The sequence below is a fragment of the Aspergillus tanneri genome, assembly GCF_003426965.1.
Source record: "Aspergillus tanneri strain NIH1004 chromosome Unknown AapTan_3_pilon_pilon_pilon, whole genome shotgun sequence".
In the NCBI taxonomy this organism is placed as follows: Eukaryota; Fungi; Ascomycota; class Eurotiomycetes; order Eurotiales; family Aspergillaceae; genus Aspergillus; species Aspergillus tanneri.
Genome location: NW_022984630.1, coordinates 3,362,461 through 3,379,327, shown reverse-complemented (window position 1 = coordinate 3,379,327; position 16,867 = coordinate 3,362,461). Strand labels below are relative to the sequence as shown.

The 16,867-nt window shown below is 51.7% G+C and overlaps 7 protein-coding genes across 7 annotated transcripts; 4 read left to right on the top strand and 3 right to left on the bottom strand.

Moving 5' to 3' along the window:
- Window positions 1-201: 201 nt before the first annotated feature.
- FCJ1 (MICOS complex subunit MIC60) lies at window positions 202-2,287 on the bottom strand (the record flags this gene model as incomplete). Its single annotated transcript, XM_033569591.1, has 4 exons — window positions 202-246; window positions 326-1,935; window positions 1,994-2,108; window positions 2,174-2,287. 4 exons carry the CDS (start codon window positions 2,285-2,287, stop codon window positions 202-204), a joined length of 1,884 nt encoding a protein of 627 aa, XP_033428397.1.
- Window positions 2,288-3,180: 893 nt separating this feature from the next.
- Window positions 3,181-4,126, bottom strand: YPT52 (Rab family GTPase; the record flags this gene model as incomplete). The annotated part of the gene is made up of 5 exons (XM_033569590.1): window positions 3,181-3,528; window positions 3,595-3,786; window positions 3,872-3,898; window positions 3,963-3,982; window positions 4,057-4,126. The coding sequence occupies 5 exons, from the start codon at window positions 4,124-4,126 to the stop codon at window positions 3,181-3,183; spliced, it is 657 nt and encodes a 218-aa protein (XP_033428396.1).
- Window positions 4,127-4,675: 549 nt separating this feature from the next.
- ATNIH1004_004925 (putative phosphoinositide phosphatase (Sac1)) lies at window positions 4,676-6,915 on the top strand (the record flags this gene model as incomplete). Its single annotated transcript, XM_033569589.1, has 3 exons — window positions 4,676-4,883; window positions 4,934-6,666; window positions 6,739-6,915. 3 exons carry the CDS (start codon window positions 4,676-4,678, stop codon window positions 6,913-6,915), a joined length of 2,118 nt encoding a protein of 705 aa, XP_033428395.1.
- Window positions 6,916-7,379: 464 nt separating this feature from the next.
- MET7 (tetrahydrofolate synthase) lies at window positions 7,380-9,089 on the top strand (the record flags this gene model as incomplete). Its single annotated transcript, XM_033569588.1, has 3 exons — window positions 7,380-7,397; window positions 7,457-7,594; window positions 7,692-9,089. The coding sequence occupies 3 exons, from the start codon at window positions 7,380-7,382 to the stop codon at window positions 9,087-9,089; spliced, it is 1,554 nt and encodes a 517-aa protein (XP_033428394.1).
- A 627-nt stretch (window positions 9,090-9,716) lies between these two features.
- On the top strand, window positions 9,717-11,402 carry NMT1_1 (glycylpeptide N-tetradecanoyltransferase swoF; the record flags this gene model as incomplete). The annotated part of the gene is made up of 3 exons (XM_033569587.1): window positions 9,717-10,258; window positions 10,352-11,135; window positions 11,205-11,402. 3 exons carry the CDS (start codon window positions 9,717-9,719, stop codon window positions 11,400-11,402), a joined length of 1,524 nt encoding a protein of 507 aa, XP_033428393.1.
- A 675-nt stretch (window positions 11,403-12,077) lies between these two features.
- On the top strand, window positions 12,078-13,985 carry RTC5 (TLD domain-containing protein; the record flags this gene model as incomplete). Its single annotated transcript, XM_033569586.1, has 1 exon — window positions 12,078-13,985. The coding sequence occupies one exon, from the start codon at window positions 12,078-12,080 to the stop codon at window positions 13,983-13,985; it is 1,908 nt and encodes a 635-aa protein (XP_033428392.1).
- A 332-nt stretch (window positions 13,986-14,317) lies between these two features.
- Window positions 14,318-16,823, bottom strand: ATNIH1004_004921 (uncharacterized protein; the record flags this gene model as incomplete). Its single annotated transcript, XM_033569585.1, has 2 exons — window positions 14,318-16,487; window positions 16,558-16,823. 2 exons carry the CDS (start codon window positions 16,821-16,823, stop codon window positions 14,318-14,320), a joined length of 2,436 nt encoding a protein of 811 aa, XP_033428391.1.
- Between the last annotated feature and the right edge of the window lie 44 nt (window positions 16,824-16,867).

Genomic DNA, 16,867 nt, shown 5'->3' with positions numbered 1-16,867 from the left:
ATGCAGATGCAAACCGAACAAACATATCTATGTGCATTTACATCGCATACAATAAGTACCATTGTACGTAATGACTACTATACCACAGGTCTCAGGACAAATGAAACATTTCTAGCATTGAATCTACAACTAGAGGTACAAGTCCTGTAGAAAGGATAAAAGAACTGCAAAGGAAACCAAGGAAGCGCTGTGTTTTTCGGTTTATTCAACCCGCAGGCACTGAAGGCGCGCTTCGGCTTCGATCACCTGGAGAGGGAAAATATGTTAGTTACTCATTCATAGAAGATTCTAGTTAACAGCCTCATAAGTGGAAGTGGGGGAATACCTCAAGTGCTTGTCTCACTTCCAAAACCCTGCGCACTTCGTTGAGCCAATCCTTGCTCAGGATCTTGGCCCAGCCATTAAGACCATTCATCTCACGAGCGGCGGCGTCGAGGTTGCCCTCTTCCAAAAGGTTCTCGGTCCGGACAAGGACACTCTCCACATCATCACTGCCAGCAGCCGCGTCCTTCTTGAACATAACCTTGCTCAGAACAAAGCTGGCGGCGTGACTGGCAATACCGGCGTCCTCGGGCAAAAGGCTTGCCTTGCGGACCTCATCAGCGACGCGGCGGAAACGCTCGATGACTTGAGGGGTAGATGGAATCCCGCGTTGGTAAGCAGTAGGGTTGATGGAAGCAATGGCGGCCTCTACGACTGCGTCGTCCGCGGCCAGCTCCTTCACAGCGACAAGCTCACGAATAAATGGCCGAGGAACGGTAGAGCGTTCCAGGACAGAGCGCACCGCATCCACGGCGACCTGAAGCTGCTGGGTCTTGAGGTTTGTGTCGATCACATCCCTCCAGCCAGAGGTGAGCTTCTCCAATTCACTCACATTGGTGGTGAGCTCATTGAGCTTGCTCAGACGGCCCTCGCGCTCCCGCTCGACAAGATCCTTCACGTCGTGAAGATACTTGCGGTTAAGTTCAATGGCTTGCTCAACCAATTCATTTTGAAGGCGCTGTTCGGCCAATTCCTGCGCCCTCTGCAGTTCCGTCTGGATCTTCATCTGGTACGCAGAAACCAACTTTTCACGCTCTGCCTCGAACTCCTCCCGGTACTGAGCAGCATCGTTGGCGCGTGCTTCCTCAAAGCGACGGATGAGTTCACGAGCAGACTCGTCGAAAGTCGAATGGGCCTGCTTAATCTCTTCCTGGGCAGCGTGACGTGCCTCCTCCCGAACAGCGATAATCTTCTCTCCAACCTTTTGAAGTTCCTCTTTAGCCTTGTCGATAGAACCAGCATACTTGGATGAGTTCTCATCAGCACTGATAACAGTGATGATGTCGTTAAAAGTCTTCACCAGCTCTTGCACAATAGCCTCATCCCCCTCGTTGACCTGGGCGAATTCAAGAGGTGTCACAACAGGGATGGCTGGTTGTCTGGGCTCTTCACTCGTCTTCTCAGCGGCCGGTTCCTTAGCCGCTTTGTCGCTCTTTGCCTTTTCCACAGCGCTTGTCTTATGCCCCATCTTAGCAGTGTCGGTCATAGTTTGCGCTTCGTTACCCTTACGGCGGGCTTCGACAGCGCTCATATGTGGACCTTTCTGTGAAACATCACTGCCGGAAGGCTCTTCCTCTGCGACCTTAGAAGAGAGTCCGCTCTTGCTCGGAATTGTGATCTTGCTGCCCTCATCCTTGGAAGCACTGCGCTTGGGAGCTCCGAGAGTGTTCGGGAATCGGCGGTAAAAATCGCGTTCTTCGAAATAGAGAACGGCCTCTTCACCATAAGGGACGTACTCCGTGAAGAAATCATGGAAATTGTCGGACTTCAGGGCCAAGAAGATACCTCCACCGTATGCAAGGCCCGATGTGAGGGCCAAATAGAACAGAAATCGGCGGAAACGTCCTGTTTTGGGAACCGAAGCGGGCGGTGGGGGTGGAGGAGCCTGTGAACCTGTAACTGGCTTAGCATTGGAGACCTGGATTGTTTCAATTGGCAAATGCTGTCGAACCTTGCTCACTGGGTGACGCCTTGAGGACGGTCTCCGAGGGGGGGACGGAGTCGGAGGATGGGGTAGCTGGAGTGGGCGTACCGGCGGTAGGAGGTTTAGAATCGGCAAAGAACCTCTGATTCAGAGAGAAAAGCCAGTTAGTAGATAACACAGAAGGAGCTTAGTACATCATCACCATACCTGACCGGAGAGCCGGGTGCTGGCTCCGGCTTTGGACAGCCATTGGGGTGCCGTCCGTTGACGAGTCGAGGACAACAGCAGCTGTCGACCATGTGCAGCAGATGAGCGCAGCATGACGGGCTGCCCTACTGTGGAAATAAGCGCTGAAGGCGGGTGTATTGGAGCGGATGGTGTTGGCGAGACAAAACGCGGACCGGAATTGAATGGATTGATGCTTTACGATCCGCTCCGATCCTGCACCGCCGTTCGGTGGCTTAGCTCGGCTGTCTTTGCACCGCCTCGGCCACCACCTCAGCTCTATCACATTATCGAGATGAACTACTACGAGAAAACCTCAAACCTGCAAATAAAATTGGTACTGATTCTCCACTAGAGAAATTGAAGAAGTATTATATAGGCCTAGCATACGGGGAAAAGAAAAAGAGAAAAATCAGACAACACTAGACATCGAAGAATAAAGGAAATGTAACATGGATTCAGCCCAACAGAGAAGATGGATGCAGACGCCGGTAGCAAGGAAAACAGAAGCAGGTAAGAACGAGGTTAAGTAAATAACTATGCCGCAGGGATAGATAGCCCTGCCACATGAGGTCTAGAAAACCGGATCCAAATAGGACATTGCACGGCATCCGAATCCCCACTCCCAATAACAACAACTGAAACAAATATCTCGGACGAGAACGTAAGCAACGGGAAATCAACGGGCCATGGAGTCCGAAAACCAGAGTCCATGACGATGAGCCTTGGAATCTCTTAGCAAGCAAGCAAGCACAGACCACTTGATTCCAGCAGCCGATTTCGCCAACATCAAAGCACCATGAAAACGCGGAACAGTCTGGTTAAAAGGTGATTGATGGTGCCACCGATTCTGCTCGGCATACTGATCCGTAGCTACACTTGAAGACGTGTACCTTCCGTATCTAGGAGACAAAATGGAAACGATGGGATAGATTAGGGCGGGAAAGGAAGATACGAGTCTTCACACGGCTTGGCCAACGTTAGAAAAACTAGCAATTGCAGGAGCCAGCGCCTTGGGTACCAGGGGCCTCCGGGCGCAAGTCAACACCGGGACGGGGGGTTGTCCGTAGGTTCCGAGGTCCGGCTTGATCAAGAGGAAGTTTCTTTGCGATCGCTGTGAATAGTTCCCGCACATTCTCGGAGGTCTTCGCCGAAGTCTCAAAGAAGAGCAATCCAGCTTCACGGGCATATGCCTCGGCATCCGCCGTCGGGATAGCTCTCTTGTCGGGACTATCGGTGACCAAATCGAGCTTGTTACCCGCGAGAGCAATGACAATATTTTCGTTTGCTTGACGCTGTAGTTCCTTCACCCATGACTTGGCTTTATCCAATGACGACTATTTTACAGCGTGTGAGATTAGCACTTCACGAGAAAGACCTGAAGTTGGAACCCGGGACCATACCGCTTGTGTGATGTCGTAGACAACGACGGCACAGTTGGCATTCCGGTAGTACATCGGAGCCAAGGACTTGTATCTCTCCTGACCAGCAGTATCCCATATTTCAAATTTGACCGTTGTACTTTCGTCCAGAGAAATCGTCTGAGTTAGGAAGGCAGCGCCGATCGTCGACTCGCGGTAGTCATCGAATTGATCCTACGGTATGTGAGCCTCGGTACACGTCCAGCAACTATGCTACAGTCCTCTCCAGATTCAAAGGGAAGAAGGAATCAAGGTATACCTTGACAAATCGTAGCACTAGCGAACTCTAGTAGTAGCAATGAAGTCAGCGACCGCCCGACAGGCAAGAACCACATAACAGGAACCCTAACCTTTCCAACAGCCGACTCCCCTATCCGGATGAGAGAAACAGGTCAGCATTTAAACCGTACCAAATACGGAGTGGCAGGGCTAGTCGAAGCTCACCAAGTAAGACCAGTTTAAACTGAGCGAATCTCGCACCGGGTCGGGCGCTTGCTGCTGCTCTGGATGCCATAGTTTGTATGGGGTCAAGAGAGCAACTGGAAAAAGAAGATCTCAGAGGTGATCAATATACACAGCTGTGAATGTTTTGAAGTTGATAAAACGGGGCTAGGAAGCCAAAGGGGAGGGGAGGAAGTGAAGACGCTGTGGTTTCGGGGGTAGAAGATGCTGGGAGGTTTGACGGCGGCCTGCCGGCAGTGGTCAGTTGTAGATGACGAAGGTGATTAGCCACCGTTTGGCTGCTACGGCGGGGCGGTGTGTGGCTTATGTCTTTCCCGTGCTTTCCTTCCACATGCTCAAGCGTTCGGCCTCAATCGCCAGCATTGGTTACTGAGTTACGGGTTCCTAACTTCTTGTCCTCTGCTTCTGCCTGCTCGACTCTCCTTCCATTCCCCTCAGTTTCTCTTATTGAAAGAGTCATGCATTGAATTTCCACGTTCCTTGATCCTTCGGTTTCTTCATTTTTGTCGTTTGCAGTTATCATTGTTTTCCACTTCTTTGTTCGATCGAGTCTACTCTTCCCCTGCCCCCGATAGCTGGTACATAGTGGGTGGCACCAACAATGGCCACTTCTATCCTCCCGTTTCGGGACATCAACCTCCATGCCTCTGCCGCTCATTACGCCTTTACGTCCCCGTCGTCACCCAATGCTCCTGCGCTGGTAGTTGACCGTCCGACCGGTGACTTGCGTCTCCACAATGGTCCTCTTTCTGGTGCGAAACGCATATCCAGTATTGCTGGTATCTTGGGTATTATCAAGTTGAAACTGGGTATGTCCGTTGGCTACGCAAGCCCCACGTTGCAGTACTAATGGCTGCAGATAAATATATCATAGTGATCACCAAGGCTCAGCCCATGGGCCGGCTGCGCGGCCATATGGTGTACAAAGTCGCTGGAACCGAGTTCTTACCCCTTCGTGAACGTCCGTTGCATGATAACGATGAAGATACCTATCTGGCGCTATTGAAGGAATTACTACGAACGGGCCCGATGTATTTCTCGTATGCGTTAGATCTTACGAGCAGTTTCCAGCGCCAGTCGCAAAGCGATGCGAGCCTCCCGATGTGGAAGCGGACGGACGACCGTTTCTTTTGGAATCGATTTATCCAGTCGGACTTGATCGACTTCAGCCTAGGCGGGCAGGACACAACAAATCTGCGCTATGGAGCCCAGCCCGGGGTCGATCCCTATATTCTGCCGGTGATGTACGGAATGCTACGTATCACTCCAGCAAGGGTCAAGTCGACTACGTTCACATTCGCACTCATCACTAGGAGATGCCGTCATCGTGGTGGAACGAGATACTTCTCACGCGGCATAGATGAACATGGCCACGTCTCCAATTATAATGAGACCGAGCAGGTCGTCATCTTAAACGATGCAGCCGGGGGCCTAGCGGGTTTTGCGGGCGGCCAGTCGATGAAGGAGAAATCGAATGCACCGGGCCAGGACCTACAAGTGATGGCTTTTGTCCAAACCAGAGGAAGTGTGCCGGTGTATTGGGCCGAGGTCAATAACCTCAAGTATACCCCCAAGCTTCAGGTTCGTGGAGTGGAAACGGCCGTCGAGGCTGCTCGGAAGCATTTTACCGAGCAGATCCGATTATACGGGGAAAATTATCTAGTCAACCTGGTCAATCAGAAAGGAAGAGAAGAGCGTGTGAAGTCGGCATACGAGCAGCTAGTACGCACTTTGGTATCGTCCTCAACCGAAAGTACCGAGGCTGACGCACAATCCCCCGAGAAAGTACACATTTTGGAGTCAAGCCAGAAGCAGAAAGAGCTCGACCGACTGCATTATGTGTACTTTGACTTCCACAACGAAACCAAGGGCCTCAAGTGGCATCGTGCGGAGCTTCTGATGGACCGATTGCTGGAGGGACTCACGCGGGGTGGTTATTTCCGTGGTGTGGAAGACCCCGGTGTCCCTGACGGGCGGTTGGATATTCGATCTTCGCAGAGCAGTGTTGTCCGCACCAACTGCATGGACTGCTTGGATAGAACGAATGTGGTGCAGAGTATGCTGGGGCGCTGGGCCATCACGCGGCAACTCACCGATGCCGGGGTTCTTCGAGCCGGGGAGGCGGCGAACGACGATCGGGGCTTCGAGAACTTATTCCGGAACATCTGGGCTGACAATGCAGATGTCGTTTCCAAATCGTACTCTGGGACCGGAGCATTGAAAACCGATTTCACTCGCACTGGCGAACGCACTCGGGCGGGAATGCTGCAGGATCTGAACAATTCTATCACCCGATATGTGCGCAACAACTTCATGGACGGACCCAGGCAAGATGCATTCGATGTCTTCCTGGGCACGTACCTTCCGCCGGATTCAACCCTTGGAAGCTTGCAGGTCTTTACTGACCGGCGGCCGCTTACTATCCAAGCCATCCCTTACATCCTGGCTGCGGGCGTGTTTTTCGTCGTGGTTTCTATGCTATCAAAGCGGTTACCTGATGCTGCAGTGTGGCCACTACGCTTATTCGTTATTGTGTGCCTCGTAGTTTCCGCCTGGTGCGCGCGCTTCGTCTTTGGGCATGGGATGCTTTATGTACGTTTCTTCCTATTGATTTTTTCTTTTTTTTTTTTTTTACATGGCCGTCCGCTAACATGGTGAAATTAGGTAAATTGGCCCAAATTAAACACTCCTACGGCTGGCTCCGAAGGTTATCAGGATGCGCTTCTTAAGGCTCATACGGACCCCGTTATTGGACGGTTTCTCCCCTCGAACAGACACCAGAGAGGCTATAGCAGTGCTCGGTTGGGTTTTCTGGAAGAGGGCAAAAAAAGGATCGAATAAAGACCGGCTACTCATTTTCATGGAATCATCATCATTCTTTTCGTTTGTCCCAGGGCTCAGTCGGCACCTGGTCTAGTGTACGGCTCTGGTGACCTTTCTACTGTATTTACTTGTCTCTTGTTCCTTCCTTTCTTGTCTCTTTTGTTTTCAATATAGCCTCTTCAAACTTCAGTATGATTAGCTTTTGAATGTATAGAGAATATCTTGTTTCATTTACTTTACATGCCGCTCTGTAAACTTGGCGTCCTCTCCACATGCTATCCCCACGCCGATGCCGTTCACGTGATAGCGATATGATTCAGACGGCGGAAGCAGTTACGGAAGGGAACACACAACTTTTCGGGCCCCAGATGGCGTTGTGAAGCCAGCTGTTTTCTTGCTTGTCCCTGATGAGAGGCCCCCGTATACTTCTTAGGCTTGCAGTCAGTCAGTTCCGTCGGTTCTCGTCGGGTTACCCCACCGCCATGGCTCGCAATTATGAGGTACGTGAAGCCTCCCTTCGGATTGCCAAAACAATGCTCTGATGTCATGCAAACTCCAGGCTGCGGTCGCGGCTCTCAATTCTCTCCAATCCAATTTCACGACTGTCCAGCTCCTAAATGTGCCAGAAACGAGGCATGCTATGAATTTACAGTCATTGCCGGAGACTGTTGAATGGCTTCGACGCATTGGTTATCAGGTTCGCATTCCTTGCTTATGTTGTGAACATGCATTTTTCTTCATTAGCTGCAATGGACACGGCTCGGATTGACCTCTCTTCTATTTTACTGGCATAGCCTTCAGATTTAAATCGCCTCAATCCTATTCATGTTGCTGGTACAAAGGGCAAAGGTTCGACATCTGCCTTTATCTCTTCCATTCTTAATCAGTACACGATCTCGGAATCGGGGGATTCCTCGCCAAAGCTTCGGAAAGTCGGCCTTTATACCTCCCCGCACTTGCGCTTTGCTCGGGAACGCATCCAAATCAACAATGCCCCGCTCTCCGAGGAGAAGTTTGCTCAGTACTTTTTCGAAATATGGGACCGACTTGAGGCAGCCGCTCTGGCGGAGCGTGACACCCGGACCAGCTTACAAGGGAAACCACAATACTTTCGGTATCTTACCCTGATGGCATTTCATGCATATATGAGTGAAGGTGTAGATGCTGCAGTAATTGAGTGTGGAATCGGTGGAGAGTATGATTGTACAAATGTGATTGAGCACCCAGCTGCGGCGGCAATTACGAGTTTGGCTATCGATCATACGAACATGCTTGGGAACACAATTGAGGAGATCGCCTGGCATAAGGGTGGTATCATCAAGCTGGGGACTAAAACATTCAGTACCCCGCAGATAGCCAGCGCGGAAAAGGTTTTGTATGATCGTGCAGCGGAGAAGAATACGGAGCTAGAAATAGTGACGAGCCATCCCGATCTAGCCGGCAACAGTCGTGTGAAGCTTGGTCTGGCCGGTGATTTCCAGTATGCAAATGCAGCTTTGGCTGTTGCAACGGCTGCGGAATTCCTCAAGAACGTTGGGATTGATAATGTCACGCATGATTTTCTGAGGAAACCTCTGCCAGCTAAATTCCGCAAGGGATTGGAGTTGGCTCAGTTGGGAGGCCGATGCGAAACTCGACAAGAAAGGAATATTACTTGGTACGTCGACGGTGGCCATACCCTTGAGAGCATTAAGCTGGCTGGTCAATGGTTCGCTTCCCAGATCCAGATCAACTCGTCCTCCACCGCTGCAGCCAACAAGAAGCCGCGAGTTTTAATCTTCAACCAACAGAAACGCGACAGCAACGCCCTAGCTCAAGCTCTTCACGACACTCTTGCTGTGTCGCTTGGTACTGAACAACCGTTCTCTCACGTCATCTTTTGCACCAACGTCACTTATAAAGATGCGGGCTATCGACCTGACCTTGTAAGCATGAACACCAATGCGTCGGTCGTGGATAAGTTGCAAGTTCAGAAGGGCCTTGCTGAGAAATGGCGCTGCATCGACCCGAGTGCGGAGACCAAAGTATACAGCACAATCGAAGAGGCCGTGGACTTTACGCGAGAGTTAGCACGGCAAGAAAAGAACCGCATGGATAGTGACGAAGCCCCCGTTATGACTTTTGTCACTGGCAGTCTACACCTGGTCGGTGGGTTCCTAGACGTGATTGAAACCAAGCCCAGCCAGGAATAAAAAGCGACTCTTCCGATTTTCATCGAATGTACACCGGTCCCCGTGATCGACTGGACTCTCTACAATCTCTTGATTTACCAACTGGTGGTGTTCTCAACAACATGTTTAACGATACCCAGCAAGGCTGATCTGGTCATATATATATATGCGCCTTGTTAGACCTGTGAGGAATGACTTGGGTATATTGCAAGGCGTTTGTTTTGGACTTCAACAACTTCTCAAATTTTTTTTTTTTTTTTTTTTTTTTTTTTGGTTTAAAAATACAGATACACATTGGGACTCCAATTCGAGCCGAGAATTGCCATTATCTTCTAGCATATAGACCAACATGTACCTGTATTACCCATTGCTCACTGCCGAGGTAAGACTGTGGGCGACACCACCCACTGTATGCGCCACACCAAGCGATTCAGGATTAATCGTTGAGATACTCGAATCAGCGTCTGACGGTGATGGCCACCGTCCCCCCAATGAGAAACGATTCATTTCGGGGTGGACACCTATATAGAAGGTGGTGGAGGAAATACATGAGGGAGTAAAGTGACGTGGGGCGGACAAAAGCTCCACACGCTTTCCTTCCCGCACGGAACGCCATTCTCTCCTTCTCCTCACCATCGCGCCCACGCCATGCCTGACTCCAAGGATACCAAGGGCAAGGCGCCCCAAGATTCTACATCTGAGGGCGACGCAGCTCCTAGCCCCAACCCTTCCAACAACAATTCCAACGATGCCACTCCCCTGGGAAAGATCACCCCTCAGATGGCGGAAACCCTTCTAGAAAACAACCCCGCTTTGAAGAATGAGATGGTCGGAATGGACAGAGAAAAAGCGGCAGAGGCCTTGCGCAAGATGGATATCGCCCAGCTGTTGACGGGTCTCTCCGTCACCGGAAAGAACCAGAAGGACATTGCTTCGTACAAGTTCTGGCAGACGCAGCCGGTGCCTCATTTCGAGGACACCAGTAGCGCCACCGGAGGTCCTATCAAGATGATCGACCCGGAGAAGGTGTCCAAAGAACCGGATCCGTTGATTGAAGGGTTTGAATGGACGACCCTTGATCTGACGAACGAGACGGAGCTGCGGGAGCTGTGGGATTTGCTGACGTACCATTACGTGGAGGATGACAATGCAATGTTCCGGTTCAGATATTCGGAATCGTTTCTACATTGGTATGGACATCGGAATATGCCCTTACCCCCCTTCTGCGCAAGGACACGCATTGATACCCTGGATTCAAAATGCTAACAATCGTCGTGATCTAGGGCTCTAATGTCCCCCGGTTGGCGGAAGGAATGGCATGTGGGTGTTCGCGCTACCAAGTCCCGGAAACTGGTCGCCTCCATTTGCGGTGTGCCGACAGAAATCCGTGTTCGTGACCAGAAGATCAAGGTGACGGAGATCAACTTCCTTTGCATCCACAAGAAACTCCGGTCGAAGCGGTTGACCCCGGTTCTGATCAAAGAGATCACCCGTCGGTGCTATCTGAATGGAATCTACCAGGCTATCTATACTGCTGGTGTGGTGTTGCCCACTCCGATAAGCTCCTGCCGATACTACCACCGTCCCCTGGACTGGTTGAAGCTTTACGAAGTGGGCTTTTCGCCCCTGCCTCACGGTTCCACAAAGGCCCGTCAGATCACCAAAAATCATCTTCCCAGTAACACGTCCACCCCAGGTCTCCGGCCGATGGAGCTGAAGGACGTCGATGCCGTTCATGATCTGCTGGAGCGCTATCTACGGCGCTTGGCCATGAACCAAGCCTTCTCCCGAGAAGAAATCAAGCACTGGTTGGTACATAAAGATAACGCGGACAAAGAGCAGGTGGTGTGGTCGTATGTCGTTGAGGATTCCGAGACACACAAGATCACCGACTTTTTCTCCTTCTACAACCTAGAGTCCACCGTGATCCAGCACCCAAAGCACCAGTGCGTGCGTGCGGCCTACCTGTATTACTATGCCACCGAGGCCGCGTTCACCGACGACCCTAAGATTCTGAAGGAGCGGCTCCTGCTGTTGATAAATGATGCGCTCATTCTGGCCAAGAAGGTACATACCTGCTGGGTTCCTTTCTCTTTTTCTTTCGGAAAAGACTAATCGATGTTGGCATCATTCTAGGCTCAATTCGACGTGTTCAACGCACTCACCCTCCTGGACAACCCGCTGTTCCTGGAGCAGCTCAAATTCGGCGCCGGTGACGGCCAGCTGCATTTCTATCTCTATAATTACCGGACTGCGCCAGTTCCCGGGGGAGTGAATGAGAAGAATTTGCCTGATGAGAAAAGGACTGGAGGGGTTGGTATTGTTATGCTGTAGTGTCGTGTTTCTCGCATTGTATCTAGTAGTGATGCTGTATCTATTACGCTACAAGGGGTGGTCAAGAAGTTACGAAATGAAAACTTGGTCTGGCTGGGATAGTTATCAATATGTAGTTGTAAGATAATGATGTCTTAATTTCATTCATAAGTGGGAGAAGACGATGACCGAACGACTGCCTAAAATAGCCGACATGCCCCGAGCGCCAAGGCCGCCATGTATCCGCATCCGTGACGTCGTTGTCGCCTCGTCCACTATGTCTTGCATCAACACCTCCTCAGAATGCTTGGCCAACTTGAGGGACCCCGATTCTATAGATCAAGATCCTTTATCGTGGGTGATACGCTTCATCAGCGGATCCTTTCCTCTTCATAGGCTCCTAGAACGGTCTCCGTTTAGCACTGGGTCTGAGTGTTTATTGATCTCGATTACTTGGAGGTTGATTTGCCTACCATACCGACCCTATATATTTTAGACGGCTTGTGCCATTTCTTGAAATTTTATACACTAGAATTGCAGTTGTTGATAGTACCAAGATGGGTGTAGGTCCATCGTCTGAATATCCCGGCAAAGCGTTCTCGCCAGGTTAGTACTTCGTCACCTCGTCGTACGCGGTGTTATCAAGGGATGTCAAGGGATAGGACCTTCGGGAAATATCTGACCAGAAGGGACCAAATGGAACTAACAAAAGGTGTAGAAGAGCTGAGCGTTGCGCTCGCTGAACGTTTCGCAACTAAATGCTTCACCCCCTTGGAACTCGCACATTTCAAGGACAATTTCTTCAGCCGCGCAACGGACCAGGGTGGCATGAAGTATTGGAACGAGAAAACTCTTTCTGACTTCCTGGGTATTCCAGATAGCAGTGATGCTGACTGTCCATTGGATGCTGGGCCCGTGATCTTTCGCATGGTTTCGTATCTTGGCGCATTTCCGTTTCAAAACACGTTGGCTCCGAGCGTTCTGACGTTTGAGGCCATGGTGAAAGTGGTTGTGCTGCTGACGGAACGATATGGGAAAGTATTGAGACGAGCAAGTAAAGACCGGATTAGACTATTATTTGGTAGTCTTGCCGATGTTGGCCGGAAGGATGTCGACCGTCACCCAACGCCTAACAAAACTGTCGAGGAATATGGGAGTGGTGATTCTCCGGTTGTCAAGTCCCATGCTATGGGTTTCTCAATTGATGAGCCGGCTAATGACAGCTACGAAGACGACGAGGACGACGATCTTGCTCTTGCTGCGTTGGAATCCTTGGATGCCATCGAGGTGTTTAGACACGACTCTCGCATTGACAAGGCTGTCTACGAAGCTCGGATCTCGATTGCTACATTCCGCCGTCTCTTGATGCTGCTGCTTGTTATCTCGCCTCTGGAATCGACCCAGTCTGTGGAGATATATACAACGGATTTGTCCAAAGACCGCATGGAGAGTGTTCGGAAAGAAGCTGATAACCTCCTGGCGGCTTTCCCACAGGAGAAATCCGGAGGCATCAGCTACGTGACATTTGCTAAGACCATATCAACCTCCTTGCCGTTTATTTTTGATCCTTTGACGCCTTTGTTTGAGCATCTCCTCTTCAGTAAAAACCTAGATTTATCCCAAAAGCGGTCTCCAGATGACCCTAGAGCAGCAGCATCATCATCCAAGGAAGCGTCAGAGACTTTACTTCTACCACTTCCGGAATCTGTCATGCTCCCTGGTAGCTTCAAATCCGTGATTCTGAACCCCAGCATTATATCTCATCTTTCATTCTTCCTTCCCTCGACCACCTCCAACCAGAACCTCCTCCGTGGAAACACGCGCCTGCACCCGGTATTTTCAACCGCGGGACATGGCACTTCCTTGACATCCTTCTCCCACAACGTGCTCACCTGGCAATCAGGCACTCTACTCCTTCTCGAAGGCTACATTTCCGGGTCATCCCGGGATCAGGAAACCCCAATCACAATAGGCGCCTTTCTACCCCAGCCCTGGAAATCCGGAACCTTGACGACGCATTCCACCAAGCCAACAGAACCGTCCACACTTCCGTGTCTATTCCAACTATCGCGAAAACATCTCGTCCTACAGGGAAATTCATCCCCCTCTGTACAGAAACCCAACATGCCTACGGCATATTTCTCAACCCACTCCGGCATCTCCATTGGGTGTCAGATCCCTCCTTCGTCTCGCACCCAGCAATTACGCCCTTCGCCTCTCGGTGCAGGCAGTCTGACCATCGACGTTGGTCTCGAAACCGCGAATTTCCACGTCTCCCCTATTGGTCAGAATGGCGTATTCCTACCCCCTGCTACCGGCGGACCCTCGGACACCTCGACCACTCGCACCCATATTGACATCTACAATCTCGAAATCTGGGGTCTTGTGCCTGATCCGTCGACCTCGACCGCGTCGGAGCCGGGTCAGAGCGCTGCCGAATTACAGCAAGCGAGATGGGAGTTCGAAGCCAGAGAAGCTGAGAGAAGACGGAATTTGAATCTGAAAGCGGGCGCGGGAGATAGCGCCGCTGAGAGCGCTAGATGGCTTCTGGAGACAGCTGGGTTGATTGGTGATAGTACTGGGCGACCCAGGCAAAGTGCTTAGAAGATGAGGTGTTGGTGTCGCATTGGTTGAATGACCTCAGTTGTCTGGCCTGACTTGTGGCGTTCTTTAGGTTTTGGGAGAGTTTTTTAGGGAGTTTTGTAGTGTGGAATGCTTTTCTTTTGAACTTATTTAATGCTTTCTCAGTACCCTTTCTCAGTACTGAACAACTCCTACGATGCATGGAAAGATGGGAAGGTCACTATATTCCTTATTTGAGCGAGTATGCTGTATATATGGGCGTGGTTTAAAATAGTGACCCCGGAAGCACAGCTGCAGGACGGTGCTAGGCAGAGTCCAAGAAAATTACAGCTATCCATCTGCCAGCAATGGCATTAGGGTCTGACTGAGATAAGGCCCATTGGAGGGCCATAGAAATCTCTGAGTTCTTCCTCCTCTTCCTCTTCCACTTCCTCGACAATCTCGCTATTCTCCGCTTCCGAATCATCAGCAACAACAGCAGCTTTGCCCCGGGATACCCGATTCTGGCCTGTTGGAACAGGAGTCCCGCCCTTCTTGCTCTCCTCCACTTCAGGACCTTCGCCAGGTTCTTCCCGGGGAAGACGAAATGCAAGGAACCCGTCAGGAGCGCGCTCAGCGCGATCCATAACCTCATTCATGTATTTGCGGACCTCTTCTGGAGGTTTCACGACGCGAGTCAAAGGTTCTAGAACCTTGGGGTTGGTACTGTGGATGCGGAAGGTAACTGGTTGGTAGTACTCTTTCAGATTAGAAGTGTTTTTCGTATCATCCGGTTTGTCTTTGGCCGGCTGTTTATCAGAATCCGCTTTGCTGGGAGTCGCTGTTGTTTGGCCTTTTTGTTCGCTCGGTTCACTTGCTGTTTTGCCCCCGTCGACGGTAGGCTCTTTGGACTCCGTGGTCGCAGATGGATCTTGCGTAGATGGCGGGTTGACGGCGTCTTTCTCTTCGCCTGCCTTTCCGTCTTCTTTTTGCGTTTCTTTTCCATGTTCGGTGGCAGTAGCCTTGCCTTTATTCTTCTCCGACTTTTTCGACCTGGGTGCTGACTTTCCCTTGCTGCGGGAGTTTCCCATGTCTGACGCGGTCTCTATGGGAAACGGCGCGTTCGGGTCCACTTTCTTCACAAGCAAGAACGATGCAAGGACTGTATTCCCTCCTGGAAGCCATTCCAAGATCGTAAATTCGGGAAAAAGGTACCGATCCCCGGAGCCGGCATGGCCAGAAGTGCTGCTTCCATATGGCGTGAGTGGTGATGTGAATTCAAAGACCACCGACTTGTAGTTCTGCCGCGGCGGGGGAGGAGGTGCAGGGCGATAATAAGGAGCTGGAGATCCGTATTGCTGCGGTCGGGACTGGATTGCAGCCGGGTGGTTTGGGTACGGCTGCTGCTGGTATGGGGGCCCTGGCCGCGGGCCCGCTCCTTGATGTTGTGGCAACGGTGGCATCGGTCGAGCCGTCGGACTCGTCGGCTTAGCACTTGAGGATGGATGAGCAAGAGGCGGTTGGCTCGTTACAGCCGTAGGTTCTTGTTTCACTTTAGGGGTGGCATCCGGTTTCTGTGACGAGGGGGTTGGAGGCGGACCGGTCGAGCTCGAGGTGGCTTGGGAAGTGACAGATGCTGGCGCTTTTGGAGTCTGTACTTCGACTCGTGGAAGCGGCTGCTCCCGCGGCCGTGATGGAGCCGACGACTGCGCTTGCTGCTGTTGCTGCTGAGCGGACTGTTTCCCAGACTGCTGCGCAGGTTGCGGGGTCTGCTGCGGTGTCCGAGGCGATGGTTGAGACTGGCCAGGAGTGGAAGCATGGGACGCTTGCAGTTGTTGCTGCTGCCTCTGCTGTTGTTGCTCCCTCGCACGGATGATGGCATTGAGCTCATCGATGTGGGCCTGGAAGGCCCGCAGTTGCTCCTGTGACGCCTTACTCGAAGCCACCACTCTCATCAAAGCCTTGAGGTCGGGGTCTGAAGCTGCGCGGGTGGCAAGCATCTGAATGACCGGATCTGGGCTTGGTTTCGGCGGCTGGGGGGGCTGTGGATGTTGCGACGGGGATGGTCTCTGTGCAGGCTGAGGGCTGGGAGGCGGCCGGGAAGGAGGATGAGTTGGGGTTCTTCCCGGAGTAGGAGGTGGCGGATGGCCGATAAGATGATGGGCTGGTTGAGGAGAAGGCGCATGTGAGGGAGGAGTCTGAGAAGGATGTTGTCGTCCATTTGGGGGGGGTGCCGGAGACGGATAGGGATGGTATTGCTGGAAGTTATTCGGATGCCCATAGTGTACCATGGGCCGCTGGGGGGGAGTGTATTGGATCGGCGGAGGCGCATTGGGATCCTTGACAGTATAAATCATGGCGTCGAAGAGGTGAGGGCCGACCACGATATTGCAGGGACCGACCTTGGACATGGACTCCTTGGGCGGATTTTTCCCTTCGATTTGGTCCCTTTTGGTCTTCTTAGGTTTGGTCCAATATCGCACCAGGATGCCGTCACTCAGCCATTTCTTCTTCGATCGTTCCAACGAGGCGAAGAGAACCGCACTGATTCGCCCAAAGTTAGTTCCTCTCCTCCATTTGAAAGCCTACTAGACGAGTCCATTCAGTGCCTTACCTTTCGGCTATAGACTGGTATTCCTTGGGGGACAGGGTCGCCGGCTGCGGTGAGGACAAGATGGGAAGCCCTTCCCCATCTTTAATTTTCGTCGGAAGAGGTTTTTCGACAATCTCGGGAGCTGGAGCTGGCAATGGAGGCGCTGTAGGTGTCGAGGCCTTTCTCCTCGAGGACGGGGGTTGGGATTGAGGCGTAGCCTCGGAGACTCGTCGCTTTGCCGCAGGTTCGCGACGCTCGCGCGCAGACAGGCGGCGTTTCTGAGCCATGATGAAGAGTGATTAACAGCGAGCGATTGAGGGGAACGAGGCCA